The sequence below is a fragment of the Crocuta crocuta genome, unplaced genomic scaffold (assembly GCF_008692635.1).
Source record: "Crocuta crocuta isolate KB4526 unplaced genomic scaffold, BGI_CrCroc_1.0 scaffold260, whole genome shotgun sequence".
In the NCBI taxonomy this organism is placed as follows: Eukaryota; Metazoa; Chordata; class Mammalia; order Carnivora; family Hyaenidae; genus Crocuta; species Crocuta crocuta.
Window position 1 is genome coordinate 4,003,982 of NW_027527525.1, and position 23,158 is coordinate 4,027,139.

The 23,158-nt window shown below is 44.5% G+C and overlaps 2 protein-coding genes and 1 long non-coding RNA gene across 7 annotated transcripts in view; all 3 read right to left on the minus strand.

Moving 5' to 3' along the window:
• The window catches only part of RNF139 (ring finger protein 139), a 12,222-nt gene extending 7,732 nt beyond the window's left edge, over positions 1-4,490 (minus strand). The window contains exon 1 of the mRNA XM_077764360.1: positions 4,315-4,490. Within this exon, the coding sequence (XP_077620486.1) occupies positions 4,315-4,459 (145 nt within the window). The 5' untranslated portion in view covers positions 4,460-4,490. The remainder of the gene's footprint in view (positions 1-4,314) is intronic.
• A 12,501-nt stretch (positions 4,491-16,991) lies between these two features.
• TYW2 (tRNA wybutosine-synthesizing protein 2) lies at positions 16,992-22,152 on the minus strand. Of its 5 annotated transcripts, none has more exons than XR_013335188.1 (3): positions 20,691-22,152; positions 17,875-17,903; positions 16,992-17,228 (listed from the first exon to the last, which is right to left on the minus strand). XR_013335188.1 is itself a non-coding variant. In XM_077764364.1 (2 exons), the coding sequence occupies exon 1, from the start codon at positions 22,041-22,043 to the stop codon at positions 20,724-20,726; it is 1,320 nt and encodes a 439-aa protein (XP_077620490.1). In that variant the 5' UTR covers positions 22,044-22,152; the 3' UTR covers positions 16,992-17,228; positions 20,691-20,723. The 5 variants fall into 5 exon arrangements, 1 of the variants encoding a protein (XP_077620490.1); XR_013335189.1 differs by having other exon boundaries at positions 20,674-22,152; XR_013335187.1 differs by having other exon boundaries at positions 18,443-22,152.
• A 319-nt stretch (positions 22,153-22,471) lies between these two features.
• Positions 22,472-23,158, minus strand: part of LOC144231821 (uncharacterized) — a 46,764-nt gene continuing 46,077 nt past the window's right edge. The window contains exon 3 of the long non-coding RNA XR_013335191.1: positions 22,472-22,536. This is a non-coding gene — a long non-coding RNA (uncharacterized LOC144231821). The remainder of the gene's footprint in view (positions 22,537-23,158) is intronic.

A 23,158-nucleotide genomic window follows, 5' to 3' on the forward strand; every position in this document is an offset into this window, starting at 1 on the left:
CGACCCCTCCCCCTCCCAAGAATCATCCAGTCCAAAAGGTCAATAGCGTTGCTGTTGAGAATCCCCAGTCTATCCCTACAGTGTCAAAATTACTACTGCTTCAGTGTTTTTTCACTTCACAGGTTTTCTGAGTTCTTTCTACACCACCAAAAATACCTATCTCGTTCTTTTCAAAACCTTCATTGTATGTCTAAACCTAATACAAAGAACAGATTCCCTTTTAGATATTTAGATTAACAATTTGTTATTACCAAAAATGCTGCAATGAAAATCCTTTCCCATAGTCTTTGTACAAGTACCATTAGGTCATCAGGCCAAATTCTTAGAACTGGAATTGTTGAGTCAAAAAGTGTATGATGAATTTCAAGAGATTGAGCCAAATGGCTTTACACAGAAGTGACAGCATACCAAAACTGTTATAACTGTATTTGAACTTTGTATATAACTTCAGTCTGGTAACTGAAATCTTGTTGCCTGCATTTCTTTAATTGTAAATGAGGCTGAGTTGTTTATTTGTTTTTGCTTATTGACCATCTGCATTTCATTTACTGGAAACCGCTTATCATGGGCCCATTTTTCTCTAGGAGTGTAAGTTTTTCTTAACGACAAACTTTTTTCGACCTTATACAGTGCGAATACTTTCCCCTCAGTTTGTCATTTTTAAGAATGTTTTAAGCATTTTGTCATAAAAAATAGCTTTACGTTTTTATGCACTCAAATTTATCAAATTTTCCCTTATAAATTCTGGGATTTTTTTTGTATGTTTAGAAAGGCCCTTCCACTTCAATGAATTACCATTACATGAGTAATACTATCAAACTCCTATGCTTGCATTTTCTGCCTTGGATTTAGATTTGCTAATTCAGCATTATGCTGCACTGGGTTGCGTTTCATTTAGCATTTAACACCGCCTAAGAATAGCTTAATATTCTTAAATACTCCATATGTTGTGATTTGTATTTTTTGGATTTCCAAAATGAGATGCTTTATATTCTAATCTGCTGAAATTCTTATATTAGCTGGTTACCAAATGAAAGTGCAGTGGTAGTACATTTTTGTAGAAGGAGGGGAGTAAATTCTTCAGAGACTAGATATAAAATCGGTGATGGTTTTTACTTAAGAGAACAGACTTCCAAGTTTACAATTCCAATTTGAAGAAAAAGATGAGATTTGACAAGTTTTGAGATTTACATACAGTAGTATTGAGAGGTCTACAATTATTTTTAAAAAACAACCAGCTAGAACAATTAATTTCAACTATCCTGGTAGCTTTTCACACAAATCTGTCACTTTCAGGAACAACATAAGCTGCCTCACTGACCAGGCCTCAATGAAACATTTGTTTTTATTCAGAGTGAATTTTTAGCAACAAAACTAGCTTTTAAGAATTGATTCTGGGGTGCCTGAGTGGTTCAGTTGGTTAAGTGTCCAACTCTTGATTTCGGCTCATGTCATGATCTCAGTTTGTGAGATGGAGCCCCGCATTGGGCTCTGTGCTGACAGTGAGGAGCCTGCTTGGGGATTCTCTCCCTCCCTCCCTCTCTCTCTCTCTCTCAAAATAAACAAACATTTTTTAAAAAAAGAATCTTATTCTCACAAATACAAAAAATTAGCAAATTACACAGGTGTAATGTAAGTAGCAGTCCAGGTGACAGATGTGGAAAATATGTTGTATTTCTCACAAAGTGTGAACACAAAACGGTGGGTACAAAGCACCAAAATTTCAGCAATGCCTTCAAAAGACCAAATATCTAACAGTATGGTCTTAACTGAAGTATTAGAATATTTTTTAAGCTATCAAACTTATTAATAACTAACACTTAGACAGCCTTCACTAAGTCCAGGTACTGTTCTAAGAGCTTACATCCTCACTTATTATCCTTAACATCCTGAGACAGACCATTATTGCCCCTCTTTAAAAATGTTAAGAAAAGGGAGGCACAGAGCAGTTAAATCATTTGCCTTTCATTTGTAAAATATAAGCTTCCATGATTTACCATAAAAATAAACATGGATTACAAGGAAACTACCAAAATCACTGTTCAGTGTTCTTAAACTACAAATGATGTAATTAAGGAAAACACTTCCCTTTCCTTAAAGCTTCTTAGCCTAAAGCTCACCCCTCACGAGCACTGCATTAAAACACCTGGTCTCTAAGGCATTCCCAGAGTTGCAGAAGCCAAAAGAACATTCAAGGCAGTGGCTACACCATTTGCCAAAGAATACGTGAACCCTTTCAGACACAACCGTTTTGTTTTTTGCTTGTTGTTGTTGTGGGTTTTTTTTGTTTTTTTTTTTTGCTCCATCACGACCTCTCAAAACACAAGTAAGGAAAGTCATCCCTCCACCCTTTTTGTCTGTTACATTCAGTGAGTTTGCAAAGCAGCACTTGGGTGTCCCCAAATTGATAACGTTCCCTAGAAGTCGGTTAGCTTCTGTTCTCTCTCTAGCAAGCTCTCTCAGCCTATGGGGTTGAGGAACAAAAATGGTAATTTTTCTCATTTCTCAGTCTCTTGATACCCAAAATCGGCACAGATCTTGTCTGCCTGCATATCACCAACTAATGTGGTAACTATGGCAGGGGAAGACGGTTGGCGGTTCGTGGGGCTCCGCTGGACCCCGAAGTAACTATGCTAAGTAACTGCCTGTTAATCTATGATCTTGATGAGTGGATTCTAACTGGCAGAAATAAAATGTCATCCCAACAGGCCCCTCCCCTTATTAATTTCACTTTATCATTATTTAACTAAAATCACTTTTACCTATGACTACCAGAATGAAGTAAGGTGTTACGTATGAACCATTAAAACTAGTTAATGCCCTTTTTAAAGCTGAGGTATTAGTGACCATAACACATTAGTTTCAGGTGTAGGACATACTGATTCCCTATTTGTATACGCTGTGAAATCACACAGCTCCACTTTTGCCACAAATAACGAGGGCATTACACTTTTGCAGTGATAAGCAGAAATCACTGGGATCAAGTGCTGGTGGGTTACTGAAAAGTCTTGTGAGTATCACTTTCACATCCTTGGTTTTAAGGACCTAGCAATCACTACTATACCCCTCTGTATTTGGACAGCAGCTGTACAGACGAGGAAAGTGAATCACCCTTGATGTCAGAAGATTTTTAAGCCTAACCTCTAGCAACCACTTATTGCTATGTATCAAAACCAGAACACTGAAGAAGTTTCTGTGGCCCTTAGTTACCTCATTTAAAAAATGCGGTTAACGCCATCCACCTGAGAGATGTGTAAAGTTTAGGTTAGATAATACCAGCGAAAATGCTTTACAAGAGTAAAGTACCATATGTAAAATGTTATTTACTTCCCATAATAAAACTCAACACTACCACTTTTTTTTTCTTTTTGGAGGAATTAAGAAGAAGCAACAGATGGTTCCTAATTCAGAAACACTTGGTAATACGGACCTCATCATCAACCCTTCCTCAGCTTCAAAATCACAAGCCTACTGACAACTGATCACAAGAATTAGCTCATCAACAAAACTTGCCAAGTTTCAGTTGCTCTAAAAGAAATTTTATGCATAAATGTTTTCTACTGTAATGCAAGTAAAGACGGGATGAAACAGGATATTTTTAACCCTCCATTCATATGCAACAAAGGCGATGATTTTCAGGAGTCTCTTTCGAAAGAGTCTCATCACTTTCTAGCCATGTTTTGATAGCCACTTTCAATACCTTCTCTATTCACGGAAAATGTGAAGACTCGTTACAAGTATCGCAGTCTTCATGAGCATTTTTGGTAATCGCTTCAAGGTCTGACATTCGAAACCCTGTCCCTTTCGTTTGGATGTCATTTACCGCAGACACTTCATGATCATGTGGGCCCGGGGATACAGAAGTGACAACATACGAGTGCTCTGTATTCTGGAGAGGGGGAAACTGAGGCCCAGGCCTTGGCACTACAGTCCAAGGTCACACACGGCGAGACGAGGCAGAGTTGCTGTCTTCCTAAGGCTGTCGCATGAGACGCGGCGAGCCAGTAGTCATTCCCCAAGAGAAACAGCAGGCAAAGGGCCGCATGCTCGCACATCCATGCTTTCTCCCCACCCTCGGGTGCAAAAATGAACAGAGGGCTGACTCTCTACGAGGACTGATCCGCTGTCAACTCTGAGACAAGTGTCACCTCCTCCCCTCTCCCAGCCTGCAACGATGCCTCTGTTGGGAAAGAAACTGGTTCTCGAACACACAGACACACACTACCCACTGCCTGCGCGCGGGTGCCCGCTCCCTGCAGCACGTCTCGGCCCGCAGAGCCATCCCGGGACGCAAGCTACCCCCGTTCCGCTTACCAAGGAGCCGGAGGAAGATCTGGAGCCCGATGCAGAACCGGCTTTGGCTGGAATCGTAGTAGGAGTTGAAGATGGCGTCGATGATGTAGAGGCAGGGCACCCGGAGCGCCACCTCGAGCGCCGCCCAGACCTGCTGATGGGCCATCCGCACCTGCTGCTGCGGGGGGCCCCCCGCCGCCANGGCTAAGGTCTGGCTCCTCCTCCCTCCAGCGCCTCCCCCGCCCGCGGAGCCACCATCTTGACCTCGCCCGCCTGCCTCTGCCGTTGCTGCTGTTTGGAGGCCAGGAGGCTGCGTCCGCGGTCACGCGAGACCGCGGAGCCCGCGCCGCTGCTTGCGTCACAATCCGGCGTTGAGGGCGCTCCCCATGCCGTCATCACGCGCGGCGTAGCTTTAAACGTCTCGCAGTGTTGCCATGGTTTCCGCCCACCTTCGCCGCTTTGGCGCCGCCGCGTGGCGCAGGCGCCCCCCGGCCGCCGCGCCCTCCTGCCCGAGTGGCTTCCTCACCGGAGGCGGTGGCAGCGTGGGCCCTGCGAGGGGCTCCCTGCTTCCGTGGGCGGGAGTTATTAGCTGCTTTATTATAACCCATTAAACGTCCCGTAAACGTGGTTCTGAGCTGTTTGGGAGGAGGAGCGCCAAGGGGCGGGACGTACCCCAGCCCGCCCCGAGGCCCGTCGGAGGGATGGCAGACGTCCCGGGCCGAGCTGCGCAAGGCCCCCTGCGGTCCCGCTGGAGCGTCCCTACGCGCGCCGTGTGCTGCGGCCGAGCTACGTGGCAATGAACTAGGTGTGGTAAGCGCCGCCAACAAGCGCATCCCTCTCGTCTCCTGCACACCATCTTCCGTGTCTTCTGCCCGACAGGACGGAACTGAGGACGCTCATCGCCCGCACTTTGCGAACGTCAAGGGCCACTGGTGACTTACGGGCAAGAACCCAGGGCTCTGTCTTTGTTTCTGGTCTTTGAGGTCAGCGCACCCAGGCCGTCCCTTCTTTCCTCCTCAGGGAAGAAGCCGTACTTCTGTTTTTTTGTAGGGGATCAGAATGCGCCACCCCAAAATACGCCACTTTGACATAAAGATTATTCTGAGCTGAAGAGAGCAGGGAAGCAGCAGAAGCTTAAAGTTTGTTTTAAAGATCCTTGCCTGCCTTCCTCACTGCCATCGTTCGCCTAAAAAGCAGGACAGACATTTGTGTTTGTAAAGGTGTCTCCCTCGGCAAACTCAGACTTTCGGTTCCCCACAAATCTTACTAATGATACCCTTATTCCATTCGCTCTCTCCATACGTTTTTACCTTACCAGTGTGCTGGAAGCCTAATCCCCTTTTGTCACTTCTCTACAAGATTATTCTTTGTTAAGATAATACATTAAGGGGCGCCTGGGTGGCTCCGTTGGTTAAGCGTCCGACTTCGGCTCAGGTCATAATCTCACGGTTCGTGGATTCGAGCCCCGCGTAGGGCTCTGTGCTGGCAGCCGGCTCACAGCCTGGAGCCTGTTTCGGATTCTGTGTCTCCCTCTCTCTGACCCTCCCCTGCTCACGCTGTCTCTCAGAAATAAATAAAAACATTTAAAAATTTAAAAAAAGGTAATACATTAAGCCCCAAACTGTAGCACCCTTCTCAGTCATTCATCACTGAATTTCTCGCATGGGTGTGTGCATTCGTGAGTTAAACTGTTTCTCTCTTTTTTTTTAATTTTTTTAATGTTTTATTTATTTCTAGGAGAGAGAGAGAGAGAGAGAGCGTGAGCACGGGAGGGTCAGAGAGAGAGGGAGTCACAGACTGAAACAGGCTCCAGGCTCTGAGCTGGCAGTCAGCACAGAGCCCGACGCAGGGCTCGAACCCACGAACCGCGAGATCATGACCTGAGCGAAAGTCGGACGCTTAACCGACTAAGCCACCCAGGCGCCCCAAACTGTTTCTCTCTTGTTTTTCTCTCTTGTTGGTCTCTCTTTTTGTCACTGTAATCTCCAGGGCCCAAGTCACAGGACTTGGGACCACGAAGGAAGGTCTTTTTTTCCTCCCCTACACTTTCTTGCCTATCCATGAAATTAACATAATGTGGTCATTCTTATTTTTCTGTTCCTTCACCAGCACATGAGAGTGTAAATTAGGCCAGAGTCTGTTTTACGAACCCAGTCATCTTAAAGTAAGGGGGAATCAAAACCAAAACCAAAACAAAACACCTGTTTCATTTAGGATCCTAGCCCAGACTGCGCTCTGTTAGCCATTTGTATCAGAGCTCTGTGTGCGTGATTCTCCTCTATTAGTTAAAAACCCTCCAGAGGACAGGATTATAAAACTCCAGCACCCCTTTCTCTGGGGGGCGTTGTGTGTGGTAGGGTGACAGATTCATACCCAGACTCATTACTCCAGTCTCATGTTTTTAACCTTTTGTTGTTATTCGCCACTGATAATATCTACCTAGTGCTGGGTACTGGGCACCATGCTGAGGGTTTTACGTTTTATTTAAATCCTTGCATCAGCCTTTGGGTAGTAGGATTATCCTTGCTTTAGAGAGGAGGAAACCGGGGCTTAATTATCAGAATCACAGAGTATGTATATAAGTAGTAAGCTGAAACAGCCGTAGCTAGTAAGAGTCACACCAAGGATTAGAACCCAGGGCTATCTGGAGCGCCTGGGTGGCTCAGTCGGTTAAGCACCCGACTTCGGCTCAGGTCATGATCTCACGGTTCGTGGTTCGAGCCCCGCGTCGGGCTCTGTGCTGTCAGCTCAGAGCCTGGAGCCTGTTTCAGTCTGTGACTCCCTCTCTCTCTGACCCTCCCCTGCTCATGCTGTGTCTCTCTCTCTCTTGAAAATAAAACATTAAAAAAAAAAACCCAGAACTATCTGAAGCCTAGAACTTCAGGCATCTTTGATTCCTTCCTTTTTCACACCCACAGCCAATCTGCAACCACGTTGTATCCATTCTTTTTTGTTTTGTTTTATTTATTTCTAGGAGAGAGAGAGAGACAGCATGAGCAGGGGAGGGTCAGAGAGAGAGAGAGTCACAGACTGAAACAGGCTCCAGGCTCTGAGCTGACAGCACAGAGCCCGACGCGGGGCTCGAACTCAGGAACCGCGAGATCATGACCCAAGCGAAAGTCGGACGCTTCACCAACTAAGCCACCCAGGCGCCCCTCACAGTCAGTGGTACCTGTCTCCTTTCTATTCCCCCTTTCTATTGTCACTGCCACCATCCCGACCCAAGATCCGACCGTAGCTTGCCTGATTAACTGCAATATCCTCATTATGATTATTATGATCACCACTTTTTCTAAATCAGTCTGTTTACCTCCTGCCAGGTTAATTTTCCTAAATTGCACACCTGGGGAATAAACTTGTGGTTCTGACCAAATTCCCAAAGGAAAGTAACCTTGATAAGATGAGAGAACTATTAAGGTTTAAATAGGAAACCTTGGAGACGTAAATTAGCTTCTCAACTCACCGGTTATTCTGCCCTGATTGCAATTTAAAGCAACAAGAGAGAAGCTGTTGTGAAGGAAAGGGCCCACAAGAACTAATCTAAAACAGGAGTGTGGTAGAGAAAGCAGGCGCGTACCATTACATTCTGATCATGCAAAATGGAGAATAAAATACTTCATGGGCTCCCCAATTTTTATTTAAAATGTTAAGTGTAGTAAATAGTAAATAAAAATCTTGTAAAAATGTTCCAGCCCTTGCTTATTAATGTTTTAATGGTTTCTAATCTTAATTTGATGCACACAGTTTATTAGTTTAAGAATTTCTAATTCAAAGGAAATAGCATTTGGCCCAAGAACTTTCAGGAGTGATGGCACAGTTGTTCTCATCTAACATGACTTAAAGCACATCCCTTTAAACTCTAGATCTCACTTCCATCTATAAAATGAAGGTTTAATAAGATTCTGGCATTTTGAAATACTACCTTAAAATTAAATGTATATTACTGAGGTAGTTTTTAGAAAACTTAGGAATTTGGGGGGCGCCTGGGTAGCTCAGTCGGTTGAGTGTTGGACTCTTGATTTCAACTCAGGTCATGATCTCACGGTTGGTGGGATCGAGCCCCGCATAGGGGTCTGCACTGACCGCACACAGCCATATTGGGAATCTCTCTCTACTTCTCTCTCTAACCCCTCCCGTGCTCACTCACACTTGTTCTCTCTCTCTCTCAGAAACTCAACAAAAAAGAAAGTGTAGGAATTTTAAAAATAAAAGATAAGCTTTCAAAAGAAAAATGCCTATGTCAGCCATGCACTTTTCTGTTTTACATTTGGCATCTCTCAAGTCTGCATTTTAAGTTCAGTTTCATCATGCCTGAGCCTGAGTTGCCTGCTTACATTTTAGGGGTCCAGTTATGTTAGAAGAAATAATCACCTGCAAGTAAAGATGAAGGAATGCCCTTCCTGTACTACCAAAAAGTTAATGACTACCACACCACTTAATACATGTGCTGATTGGGGTGCCTGGGTGGCTCAGTCGGTTAAGCGTCTGACTTCAGCTCAGGTCATGATCTCACTGTTCGTGGGTTCGAGTCCCACGTCAGGCTCTGTGCTGACAGCTCGCTCAGAGCCTGGAGCCTGTCTTCAGATTTGTGTCTCCCTCTCTCTGTGACCCTCCCCTGCTCATACGCTCGCTCGCTCTCTCTCTCTCTCACAAATAAATAAGACATTAAAAATTTTAAAAAATAGATGCGCTGATTAAAACAGACATAAGGAGAGAAATCTCAGAGGAATAGAGGGGTTTTTTTTTTTGCTTTTTGGGGGGTTTTCTGCAGAAGGAACTTACTCGTTATGTTTGCTTAGCTTTGCAAGAGGTTTTCTCAGTTTTGTATCAGGAAATGTCTGTGTTAGTTAGTCATCCTCGAAACAGAAGCTAAATTCCTAATAAGCATAATCCCTCCATAACACCCACCACAATGAAAAAAAAAAAAATGCTTTCAAAGAAACAGCTGCAATTCATTGAATTTAATCTTTGTTTGGTTTCTACATTGACTTAATGTCACACAATTCAGGTATATATTTATACTGAATCCACTCAGAGCAGTGTGGAAGGTGTGTGTGTATTCACACAGATACACTCTATACACATGAATTACCTGTGTAAAATATTACCGGTTTAAAAATAACTGTTCATTTGGCTTTAATGGTTGAGTGCCTTTTAGTTCTAATAAAGCCTTTGGAAAAAGAATGAGTAAAAACTTGTTTGACTTTTCTGTTGACCTTTGCATTTGCCAAATGTTTGTTCTAAGCAACAGGAACTGATTCTGGGCTATCTTAAGCAAAACGGGAAATTTTTAAAGGGTTATTTTCATTATTCAAGATTTCAAGTTCCAAGAGTGAGATGTAATTGGTTGAGATTACTGGACCGTGTGTCTTAACCTTGCTGGACAGCTAGCTAGGTACAAGCAGCTTCCTTGGTGGGAGTACTTAGAACTACCCTCCCCAACCCCACCCACCGATGTGTTGTGTATTTACTTTGAATGGAAGACAGGAGTGCTGGGGGGAAGGGTAGGAATTGATAGCCCAAAAAGGGATAGATATCCTCCAAAACTTTTTCTCAGAACTTTGGAATTACTTAAAAAAAAAAAAGGTTTCTGACCTGAAATTCTAGTCTTTCTCATTTATAGTAAATTTCAGATATGCCCATCAAAATTCAGCTACTATTCGAGTTTTCCGGTTTTGTAAAGGCCAAATGAATAGGAAGAGTCTATTGTTTAGTGAACAAAGGAAACAACAGAGAATACAGTGGCATTTGCAATCAATGTTGAGTGTATACTGGCTCCTTCAGTTTATTCATTCCTGTAACAGACATTTACTGAGCACTTTCTATGCACTTGGCAGTAAGTTTGCCCTAAACTCTCCATCAGTACCCTCACCTGGGAGAAAGAAAACAGTGGTTAATATTGTCCAATACAATGTGAAATACATGGCATGCATGTTCCAGTTCAATCTTAACAACCCTATTGGAAGACACAGACAGAAACAGTGGCCGAGCCAGGTTTCTAACTCAGATTTTTCTGATTGCAGAGACGATGATCTGATCCTCTGCAAGTAATTTTTCATTTTTCATGCTGGCTACACAAATTAAAATAATATATTTTAGGCCTCAGTATGGTATATAGTGTGTGATCATAATTAGTACGTTGAACAAATTTTAGGAAGCTACTCACTGGAACCCTTATGATACTAGTCACAAGACTTTGCAGTGGTTCCGTGGATTGCTCAGGAGTTCGGATTGTTTTATGTGATAATCATTCATAGTACTTAATTTCTCTTAGAATATAAATAGACAATGCGTTCAAATATGTCAAGTATGTAAAGTGATGGCCAAGAATAGTGAGGGCCGAGATACTGCTGAAAGGCAGAGTACAAGTAATACTAAGTTAAAAACATTTGCCAAGGCAGGGAGCCCAAAGATGATGGATATAGTACCCCCCTCACAGATGGGAAGGATAGGACCCATAGGTTCCTATAGTCCAGGTTTCTAATAATCAATAATCACTTCTCATTTCGGAGCTCCACCTCACTGAGTAGAATAAAGGCTTTGCAATAGGTTCTTTCTCCCAAAAATTGACAAGCTGATTTAACATTCCTAAGAAAATGCAGAAGGTCAAGAATAACCATGGCAATCTTCAAGAGCAAAGTTGAAGGACTTACTAGATCAGATAACAGGACCTATTGTAAAGTTATATTAATTTAAACAAGATAGTATTGGTGCTTGGATAGAGTAACTGAACATGCAACATGAAAGTCTAGAAACAGCCCTCACATGTACGGTCACCTGGTTTAAGATAAAAGTGACACTACAGCGCAGTGGAAAAGGATAAGAAACCCAGCACTATAATGCATCTGACAAAGGCTGCATATCACTTAACAGGGAATCACATTAGAAGCATTCTCCCTACAGTTAAGAACAATTTAACTTGTATTAGAATGGAGGTGGGGTGGGAATTGGGCACTTTAGAGTGCCAGAGCTTCCCTTTTTAATCAAAATTTAGCCATTTTTTTAATGTTTTATTTATTTCTGAGAGAGAGAGAGACAGCGTGAGCAGGGGAGGGTCAGAGAGAGAGGGAGACACAGAATCTGAAGCAGGCTCCAGGCTCTGAACTAGCTGTCAGCACAGAGCCCGACATGAGGCTCGAACCCACGAACCAGTGAGATCATGACCTGAGCTGAAATCAGACGCTCAACCGACCAAGCCACCCAGGCACCCCAAAATTTAGCCGTTTTAAAAATAAATAATCTTCCGATCGCTGCCAGCTTTTAGTTTCTAAAGTTCTAAAAAGAAAAGTTGATTTTGACCATTTTTGCCAGTGTTCTCACTGCTTTTCTGGAGAAGCCAGTTTTCAGAGGTCCTCGCTGCGTCATTTTGGAAGCTACTCATTTTACCCTTGATGTTGGGTAGGGAAGTGTCAAGAGATGCCCTAGTGGAGTGAGCGTGAAATACACTCCTTCCTGCCTTCACTGTGTGACAATAACCCGCCTTCCTCCCGATGATCGATGATCATCGTGATCGGATTCACTGAGCCCCAACCGGAATGGTGACTCCTCCTTGCCTGCTGGCCTCTTAGTACAAGGAGCCTGACATGACTGGGAAATCTCAGTCGGTTAAAGTGTAAAGGGTCTATTATTATATCTCCTGATGAAAGAGTTCCCCAGTTGGAACCAGCCCTCTAGTCGCAGAGTTGTGGACACAGGAAGCATGAACTCCCTGTGGGGACCAGTGAGGACAGTAAGTGGGTGTATTAGCTTCCTATTGCTGCTATCAGAAATTACCACAAACTTAGTGATTTACAGCAATGTAAATTTCTTCTCTCACATTTATGTAGATCAGAAGTCTAGAATCAAGGCGTCAGCAACTCTGTTCCTCCTGAAGCATTCGGGGACAGAATCCATTTCCCTGCCTTTTTCAGCTTCCAGAAGCCTCCAACATTCCTTGGCTCATGGCCCTTTCCTTATGTTACTCTATCCTGCTTTGGTCAGCACACGTCCTACTTGCATGGCCTCCTGCAAGGACCTCTGAGATTATATTGGGCCAACATAGATAATCCAGGATACTTTCCCCATTTTGAGATAGACTTAATCACACCTGCAAAGTCCCTTAATCCAGGATACTTTCTCATTTTGAGATAGACTTAATCACACCTGCAAAGTTCCTTTTACTATGTTAAAATAATACATATTTACTGGTTCTGGGTATTAGCACATGGACATATCTGGGGGACATTGTTTAGCCCACTACAGTGGAAATTCTATTTCTACCCTTTAATTCCTAGCTGTGCGTTTTCCATCTATATGGGACATGGCACTCACTCTGTAATAGGTATTGATTTAGAGTGTATACTGCACCCTGGTAGATGGCATCCCATTCATAGCGCATTGTGTCCAAGCTCTGGTTTGGTTTCTAAAGGGTTTTCCACCACTCCACCAGGCCACCATTTTCTTGGTTGTATACTATGTGAAAGGATCAGTGAATCACCTGGTCATGTGCCCACTCCAATACCACATTTGCTGTTCAGAGGCAATATTATGCAGGATACATATTGATGGATCAAACACTTGTAAACCTTTGGATAGCAGCACTGGCCAACATCTTGTGGGCAGGAAAGGCAAATTCATAGATGCAAACAGGAAGATTCTAGTCAAGGGGTATCACTGCCCTTCCATGACAGAAGTCCAATGTAATCCACTTGCTACCAATTAGCTGCTTAGTTTCCTTGAGGGACAGTGTTGTAACAAGGGCTCAACGATGAATACTAGGCTCCTTGGGGAGTAGAGGCCATGCCGTTGGCATCTTGCTAACCGGCATCCCTGCAACAGGACTTTATTCATAAGCCCTTTATGCTACTGGGGTAGCTCATGACTGCAACTGCTAAAATTAACTGGCCAAGTGTTTTGGTTTACTTGTTTAGTTCCTCTTCCATGTGCATGTCTCTCGTAGGCACTTATGCAACACACGGCTCTTTACTCATGTATCCCCACAGATTTCCCCCTGCCTCTTCTCCAGGCTTCTTTGTCCCTGATCTAATCTAGCCCACTCCTGGACCCTCATCAATTCGCTAACCTATTTGCCACTTGCCATGAAGGTATAGTCTTATTTCAGGCCACACCTCTTTCCATACAAAGTGGATGACCAGGAATATTGCCCCCAATTCTGCCTTGTGGGAAGATCCCCCTCCCTGCTGTCTTTTAAGACCACTACTCAGTAGAGCTGCAGGGTAGCAGGAGTCTATTTTGGTTTTGAACCCATATGCCAAGAAAACCCATCAATGGACTTAGCTCTGCATTTGTATCCTTTATCAGCAAGATAGAAGAGCCTCTTAAGTGGCCAAAACTGTGAGCTGAAGGGAAGGGCATTGATGCAAGATGCCCATTGATGTTAGAAATATGACACAGGAGTCTGGGCCACCTACCTGTGCACCTATTCATTTCCTGTGGCTCTCCTTGTCCTCTGTCCCAGACGTACGACTTCCATCTTACAATGGTTTTGACTTGAAGGGTCTGACAAAACTCAGCTCATCATGGGCAACTCTGGCTACATGGTCACCTGATGTCCCAGGAGATGCTCAGATTCTACCAATGTCCATTAGCGTGCCAGGAGCCATTTTTGGATGATACACAGTTCTCTGCTGCATATTGCCTGGTCTCAGACATCTACCTGAGGCTACCTCGTTTGCCCATTAGAGCTTGCCATAAACTCCCATGGCTGCTTTGCTCATCATACATACTCTTGTACCATAGAATCTCCTGGATTGTTTCCTGGATTTGTTTCATGAATGGCCCATGAAACAAAGCTAACTACACTGCAGCCTGTACCTGCTAGAGGTTTTATGTGCTGTGGATTCCACTGAAAACTGGCAGCCTTCTATATCACCCAGGAAAGGAGTCAGAGCAGTATTCTCACATTCTGAATTCCCACAAAAGAGCATACAGAGGTTGGTGTGCTTCCTTGATGGAGGAATAATGACAAGTGGGTGTGATGGAAAAATTTGTTCTTTACTGTGAAGGAGCAATCTTAGCATTCAAGCAGACCCGTAGCTCTAAAAATGTCACTGATGTAACAGGTCGCTGGGTTATATTAGTGATTACTTTCCTTCCTTTGGAGTACAATATAGTAGCTCATTGTTTAACTGGCCTAATTAGTATAATGCCAGAAGTACAGTAGGTTAGTAGGATGTTCCGTGAAATGTTCACATGGTCTAGATGCCCGCAGACTATACAATGGGGAAGGGGAGTCCTACATAAGTGCAAACTGTGTCTCTCCCAGCATTCTCAGGGCTCAGTCCCATACACTCACATGGCTCTGGCGGGGACATGCTGCTTAGATCCTGCATCCCCTCTGGCACACAGGCCCAGTTGAAATTGTTGAAAGTAGACATAAAAATAAGAGAAAAGGAGCTGTGCAGGATAGAGCTGCTTTGTGTGGTGTTGTGGAGCTAGTTTTATTCATAAAGTTTTGTTACATTTACTAGAGTTGAAACTATGCATACATACAGCTTTCATTTAAAAAAAATAAAATTGAATTACTATAAAAAACAAACTAGGATAGTCTGTCCATCAATAAATACTCACCTAATAGTGTACATAGAACTTTGTTGCATGGGCTACTCAATCCAGGAGACGACAGGATATGTGTATGTGGTGGATGTGTGTGCGTGCATGTATGTGGACGTTCCAAAATACAGTTTTAGCTTCATATTCATTATTTTCTACTTGCCTTTGATTCAACCTTAACCTTTAAAAAGCCAGNATATGTGGTGGATGTGTGTGTGTGCATGTGTGGACGTTCCAAAATACAGTTTTAGCTTCATATTCATTATTTTCTACTTGCCTTTGATTCAACCTTAACCTTTAAAAAGCCAGAGACGGGCACCTGGGTGTCTCAGTTGGTTAAGCGTCCGACTTCAGCTCAGGTCATGATCTCACGGTTCGTGGGTTGGAGCCCCGTGTCGGGCTCTGTGCTGACAGCTCAGAGCCNATGCCAGAAGTACAGTAGGTTAGTAGGATGTTCCGTGAAATGTTCACATGGTCTAGATGCCCGCAGACTATACAATGGGGAAGGGGAGTCCTACATAAGTGCAAACTGTGTCTCTCCCAGCATTCTCAGGGCTCAGTCCCATACACTCACATGGCTCTGGCGGGGACATGCTGCTTAGATCCTGCATCCCCTCTGGCACACGGGCCCAGTTGAAATTGTTGAAAGTAGACATCAAAATAAGAGAAAAGGAGCTGTGCAGGATAGAGCTGCTTTGTGTGGTGTTGTGGAGCTAGTTTTATTCATAAAGTTTTGTTACATTTACTAGAGTTGAAACTATGCATACATACAGCTTTCATTTAAAAAAAATAAAATTGAATTACTATAAAAAACAAACTAGGATAGTCTGTCCATCAATAAATACTCACCTAATAGTGTACATAGAACTTTGTTGCATGGGCTACTCAATCCAGGAGACGACAGGATATGTATATGTGGTGGATGTGTGTGTGTGCATGTGTGGACGTTCCAAAATACAGTTTTAGCTTCATATTCATTATTTTCTACTTGCCTTTGATTCAACCTTAACCTTTAAAAAGCCAGAGACGGGCACCTGGGTGTCTCAGTTGGTTAAGCGTCCGACTTCAGCTCAGGTCATGATCTCACGGTTCGTGGGTTGGAGCCCCGTGTCGGGCTCTGTGCTGACAGCTCAGAGCCTGGAGCCTGCTTCAGATTCTNTGTGTCTCCCTCTATCTCTCTGCTCTCCCACTCACACTCTTTCTTTCTCTCAAAAATAAATAAAAACACTTAAAAATTTTTTTTTAAAAAGCCAGAGACAAATAACTATTCTGACAGTTTTTGGCCTCTCTGAAATTATGTGATTGTTGACCAAGTAATCTTGCAGACAAGGCTCAAATCTAATCCGAAAATTGCCATTGTACTTATTGTCAATATGCTGACATTCAGTTTATAATACAGGTAGGGATTCTACATACAATTGTGGTAAGATCTTATGGACTTTGTATGTTGAAATTTTGTGTCAGCTGAAGTATTTATATGTATTTATTATTGCTAGAGTGAATTTCTTCAGTGATTGTGAAAACTAGTAAATTTACACACTATTATAAGCCTCTAAAGAGTTTAAAAAAATAGCTATACAAAATATATGAAACAACTAGCCTCAAGGCACCGGACACAGGCTGTGAAGGACAATGATCCGTGGGAGATGAAAACACGGTGAGCCATTTAATTGCTGCAGCTTAACTGCCTGGAGAAAGTTTCCGGCTGTGACAGGAGGCGGGGAAGCCGAGAGGAGCCCAGCCGACTCCCTGAGGTGGAGACGGTACTGGGAGCCCAGTAGCGAGTTTGGCATTCCATCCAAAGAGGAGAGGGCTACAGAGAAGTCCAGATCTGCTGACCACTCCCGACGTATCAGCTGAGTAACGATCGGTCCACACAAGAGGAAACTACCACAGGCCAAGAAAATGATGAGTTTTATGGCTTGCCCAGTGGGAAGTGGCCACACCCTGAGGCTGTTCGTTCAGAATAACATATACTGACATGTGTCCAGAGTGTGAAACAGTGAACTCAAAATGTTACTTGTGTGTTTCTCTTCATTTTAAATTTCTATGTTTTTATATTTAAAATGCATACATTATACTCCCTATATCAACAAAAGCTCATAACTTATTAATATCATGAGGTTAATGAATAAATCCACTCACAGTTGAGGGAGCTTAATAAAATTATCATTTCTGTTTTTTAATCACAACCTCTCCATCAAGTGGTGCATTAACTGGCAACTAATGCTGATGCTCACAAAGGAAGCCGTCAGTACTTTTACACAGTCCTGGATTGAGGTGACAGAGCCTCCAGGAGCCTCCTGATCCTTTCAGTCTCTTTTCCTTGGTTCCATTAGGTGCCTCTTCCTGACCAGGCCAATCCAGCAAGTGCTTGGAGAAGACTGTAATGTAAATGGATAAACTCAACGTGGAGAAAAGGCTTAAGGGACTCTTATTTTCTTCCACTCACACATAACTCCAGCTCATTCTTTTTTTTTTCCTTCATTTTTTAAAAAAGTTTATCTATTTAGAGAGAGACAGTGAGAGCAGGAGCAGGGGAGGGGCACAGAGAGGGAGAAGCCCAAGGAGGCTCTGTAGACTCTGCGCAGAGCCCAACTAGGGTCTCGAACCCATGAAACTGAGAGACCATGACCTGAGCCGAAACCAAGAGAGCTGGCTGCTTAACCCACTGAGCCACCCAGGAGGCTCTCCAGCTCATTCTTTAACTCTCAGCTGAGGCATCCCTAACTCCCACCTTCCCAGTCACACTCTCCACTTCCCCCAACCCACACTCCTAAACATAGGAGGCTGCCTCCCCTGTGTGCCTGTAAACACCCGTCTGTTTCTATTTCAGCACTTAGTGCACAGTATTAACATTGTTTCCTCTGTGTCCCTTTCACCAGAAGTGATCCCTCCCACTTTGGGCAGGACTCAGCTTTTTTTTTTTTAAGATTTTATTTTTAAGTAATCACCACACCCAACATGGAGCTTGAATTTACAACTCCAAGATCAAGAGTGACATGTCCCTCAGGACTCAGCTTTACTCACCTCTGTGTCTCTGGCCCTCAGCACAGTGCCTGACAGAGAGAGTACACAGTACAATCCCAATTAATCAATGAATGGCTTTTCAAAACAAGGACATTCTACTTTAACTAAAGCAAATGTAGAGCGATTCCTCACGCCCAAATTAGGAAAGGGTAGTTCACCTTATACAAAAACTGACTAAAGTATTCACTATATGCCGTCACGGCGTTGTTGGTTAACTCACTTTATACCTAACACGTGTCCTTCAGGATATGTACACTTGTTGACCTATAGGTACAGAGGAGTACACTAAATCTTGAGAGGCTGCCTCAGGTCACAGAGAAAGAGAAGCCAGGTCATAGAACCTCAATTCTATGAAGACAGAATCCATATCAATCTTCTTTCACCACGGACCACTCAAGGCCCGATGCATATATAACAGGGGGGATGAAATCATCCAGGTGTATCCAATTTCCGCCGCCCATTCATAGCTTATGTCAGAAAGGTAACTCCTCAGCCCCTAGACCTGTGGCTCCCTGACTCCCCTTCCTCACGGTCTCTCCCCTGCGCCCTCCTTCCTCCCCATACTGACTCAGGCCCCAGCGTGGCATTTTTAGTCTGAGGCGCACAAGCTGCAGGCACACATGTGAGAAACCAGCACGTAAAAGAGGAGATGATTGAGGCAAACACAGGCAGGCCACCAGGGGGGATGGTGATGGCACAATCAGGCCCCTTTCTGTGGTGGGATCGCATGATAGCTAACATTTCCTGGGGGCTTACTGGGTACTAGACACTATTCTTTTTAATCCTTACGACGACCTCCATCTTCAACACGTCTCTCACTGCTTCTTCTGTTCCAAACGGATCTAGTGACAATGCTCCAAACATTTTCTGAGCAACTTTTTGCACTTATTATTTTCTTCAACTAGGATCCGTTTCCAGCCTGACTCGTTAACAAAATCTTGCCCAGTTTTTAAGAGTCAGTTCAGACACTACCTGTCTGAAGGCTTCCCCATTCTCAAAACGTTTCTTCTCCACCTCTGCACTTCGACCTGGTGCGATCACTCTTAAGGCACCTATTGTATTCCACCTCTTTGAGTCTTTGTGTTATTTCTGCTGCCAGGTTATGAGCTCCTCAGAGACTGGGTCTGTATCTGACCCATCTCTGGCTCCAATAAACAGTAGGCACTTAATTTGCGTGGAAGCATAAACAGCACCATCCTGTCCTTACTGACGCTGTTCCGAGGACAAGCTGCACCCGCCTGACCCCAGCCAGCCGAATGCCAGGCACAGTCATAATCCTGAGAAAGCACAACTTTCCTGTGTCCTTCATCAGGCAAACAAGCCCAGATGGCTTCAAAGTGCGTGAAAACAAAGCTCTGAAGAGTGATTCTCAACAATTAGTCATCCCAAGGGTAAACAGTGCTTCTCTGCAATTAGTCATTCCAGTGGTAACCAGTGGTGCTGGCAGACAGCCATAGCGTAAAGTGGTGCTTGAGAAACTGCAGAATACCTCACATTCCCTAGAGCTCCCTATGCCGGCCCCCGTGTCCACCAGAGAAGGAAGATGAAAAAGGGAATCTGAGGCCTGTTAACATAAGAACTTTAAGAAAAGCTAGCTTAGGAGCGCCTGGCTGGCTCAGTCTGTTGCCTCTGACTTCAGCTCAGGTCATGATCTCGTGGTTCATGAGTTTGAGCCCCGTCAAGCTCTGCACTGACAGAGCAGAGCCTGGAGCCTGTTTCGGATTCTGTGTCTCCCTCTCTCTCTGCTCTCCCTCCCTTGCTCAGGCTCTTATCTGTCTCTCTCTCTCTGTCTCAAAAATAAACATTAAACAGTTTTTAAAAAAAATAGCTAGCTTAGGAGCTTCTGGGTGGCTGAGTTGGTTGATCCTCCAACTCTTGATTTCAGTTCAGGACATGATCCCAGGGTCGCGAGATCAAGCCCTGTGTTGGGGTCCACATTGAGCATGGGATCTGTTTAGGATTATCTCACTCTCACTCTCTCCCTCCGCCCCGCCCCTGCTCGTGCTCTCTCTCTCTCTCAAATAAAATAGCTAGCTTTTTGTACAAGCTTAAAGCTGGAAATCTAGTTTCCCTCTAATTTAAAGCAGTCATTCTTAACTTCTTTTCTACATCAACAAACCTGATATAGAAGACATCCTTCCCTGACACTCATTTAGAAATGTTAAAGTAAGGGAATGGAGTTAATACACTAGAGTAATTCTTATCTTCTTCCTTCCTGAATTCAGTCAGTCTTAATAACAAAACCGCACCATTTGATTGCTTTGATTTGGACTCTATTGCCTAGTCTCATCGATTTTATATCCCAAATTCACCCACTAGCCACTGCCACCACCATCTCCTGCCTGGACCACCACAGAAACCTCGTCACAGGTCTCCCTGCTTCCATCCTGGCCCCACCCGGGTGGCCGATTTTCCATACTATCACTGGAGTGATTTTGGAAACAGCATTGTCTCTTTCACTCTAAGATAACCAATGCCCTGTGTACAACTGCTTATTAGATAACAGCCATATGAGACCATTCAAAGAAATCCTCACTTTGCAAGTGAGGAAATTCAAGGCCAAAAGAATATTGGAATCGCGTGCCCAAAGTAAGACAGAACTGAAGTCAGAATTCAGAAACACCCAGGCCTCATTTTAATGAGCCACACTGCTTCTCCCAGATATGTAGTTCATTCCCAGTGTGTTAACAGAAGACAAATGCAATGACTTGGATTGTTCTAGAGCCTGCTTTCAGGGCCACAAAATATTAAAATAGGTTGCCAGGAGAGAAGAAGGGTGAGAACCCAGCCTAAACTTACGTATTAGGGTCACTCACATGTAGATCCCTGTGTCTCAGGATCCACCTTCTCTAGCCAACTAGAGGACAGGGGCGGCACTCCAAATCCAAGACTATGTGGTCCACATGAGGAGCGTACGATTTCACCGGCTGGATGTGCAGGATTTGTGTCTTCCAGGGTTTCCCGTGCACCTGCTGAAGAAGGGAAGAGATCCGAGTTCCTGCAGATTCTGCCCACCTCTGCCACTCTGGTTTGGTGGCTGCTGACAGTGTTTTTCTCCTAGAATCCTCGGGAGCTCCATTTGTCCGTTGGTTGGTGATAAGTTGCTGAGGATGAGGCCAATGCCCCTTCTCCATTTCACTGTTTCCAAGAGGCTGGAGATTCTTCCCTGGGAAAGATTCCACATTTTGGTGGATATGCAAAATGCCCCCAGCGTCCTGTCTTAGCACCTGGCAGGCAATGGGCCAGCCTTCCTCAGAGCTGGGAATCAGCCCCAGGTTCACCCGGTCTGCAATGCTTGAGAGCTTCAGTTTTCTGTTATCCCCGAAGTGTATTTGGCACCGATCTGCCACTCCATTGATCTCAAGATTAGTCCTCAGGGCAACTACAGCATGGGGGTTCCACTCACAGGCGTGGACGAAGGCAGCACCAGCATGGACGAGGAAGGGCAACGTAAAATAGCCAATCCCTGCGTAGAGATCCACCAGCACTTCTCCAGCACAGGGCAGCGATGCCACTCGAAGCTTCTCCGTGATGTTTCCGAAGGAGAACATGCACTGGGTCACGTCAAACTTATATCGGATCCCATTATCCACATGCTCCACCCAGCCGTGGTCGCCCAGCAGCAGAGTCACTGCTGGTGTTCGGGTGCCATCTGGTGATACCCGCCCTCGTTTGGCCACACGATGGACGCCAAGTGCCGACGCAACAGTCTCCCAGAGTTCTGGTTCCAGATCTTTCCACTGCTTGGCCTGGAAACAGTCTTCACTCAGCAACAAGAGGTTACCATGTCGTTGCCAAGATCGGGGCAAATCAGCCTCCAACTCAGCTGACCACGTCACTCCCCTGCCCTCTACCCAGCGACTCACCTCAAGACACAGCCTTTGGGCAGGTGAGCAACTCTGAGCCTTCTTGGAGGGAACAGGATCCAGGAGCTGGGTTACTATACAGGTGCTGCCGGGAGCCACACAATTCCTCAGCTCCCGCAGGTGCTGCTCAGGGAGGGCCTCTGCCAGCACGGGTAGCGCCACGGTGCCATCCGGCATCTTTTGCACACGGTGCCGTCTATCCAGGAGTTCCTGCTTCTCGAGATAGTCCCTGTATCGCTGGGTAAACCGAGGCTCAGTCACGACTGCGACAACGGCCGCGGGCTTCCCACCTTCCCTTTCCATGTCGCTGGCTCCCCATTCTCTCCGAGTCCCCTCTCGAGACTCACTCAACTCCACTCACCAGGACCCGCACTTCTACCACAGCAGCAGGAAGAGCTGCGCACAAACCGCGAGCCGGATCCGGAAGTGACGTCAAACTGGCAGGCCGGAACTAAAGGTTGGTGCGCTTGTCGACAAATGCATCGCCGTTGCCGTGGTGAGGTTGCTGCCGCCATCTTTGTTGTGGTTGGCCATTCCTTGCTTCGGTTTAACAGGAGATTAATAAAGAGAAGGCATTCTCTGGCCCTGAGAACTTAAAGTTAGTCGATTTCCGCTGGAACCCTCGTGCACTCCCTTCAGTTAAGCTCACGAATCCAAAGAGAGAAGTGCACTTGGAATGATGGGCTGGATTTGGAGAAAGACTTTCCATAGACTCATGCTTCTCTTAGGGTCAGTGTCAGTGGCCTATAGCTTCTTCGTTCCTCTTCCGTAAAATAGTCGTCACCATCTTATTGTCCTGCAGTATAAAGCAACACGTGTTTGGAAGTCAGAAGTATCTGAGTAAATCATATCACCTTTCAGAACCAGAATCTTCACCTATGAAATGGGATTTTTGTTAGCTTTCTCAGATGATTGCTATGATTACAGATAAAAATGCTTTGAACAGTGGCTAGTAAAGAGTAGATACTCAAAAGAGATGTGATGTAATAAGTTGAACTGGTTAGATATTAGATATTAAATACCCGTTGAAATGCTTTGGTACAGCTAATGAGGGCAGAGAGGAATTCCCCCACACCGTAATTCAAATAATGAAAAATAAGAGTTGTAAAGAAGCCCTATTCATTCTACTTACCTCCAGCCATTCTACACACTAGGATGTTAAGATCCAGAGAGGTTAACATCCATTAAGACCTCCAATTCAGATCTCTGGGAGGTGCAAGGCTGTGACTAAAACAGTTTCTTGTTTCTTAACACCTATTCAGTATCGATCAAAGTTGTTGTCGGTTTTGTCTTTATGTTTAAAATTCAGATTCCACAGAGAAAAAAATCAAGTGGAACAGAGTAGAAGACCCTTTTGGTGCCCCACATATCCTTGGAACTCACCATTCCTGTATATGTCAATCCAATGACTTCTAACT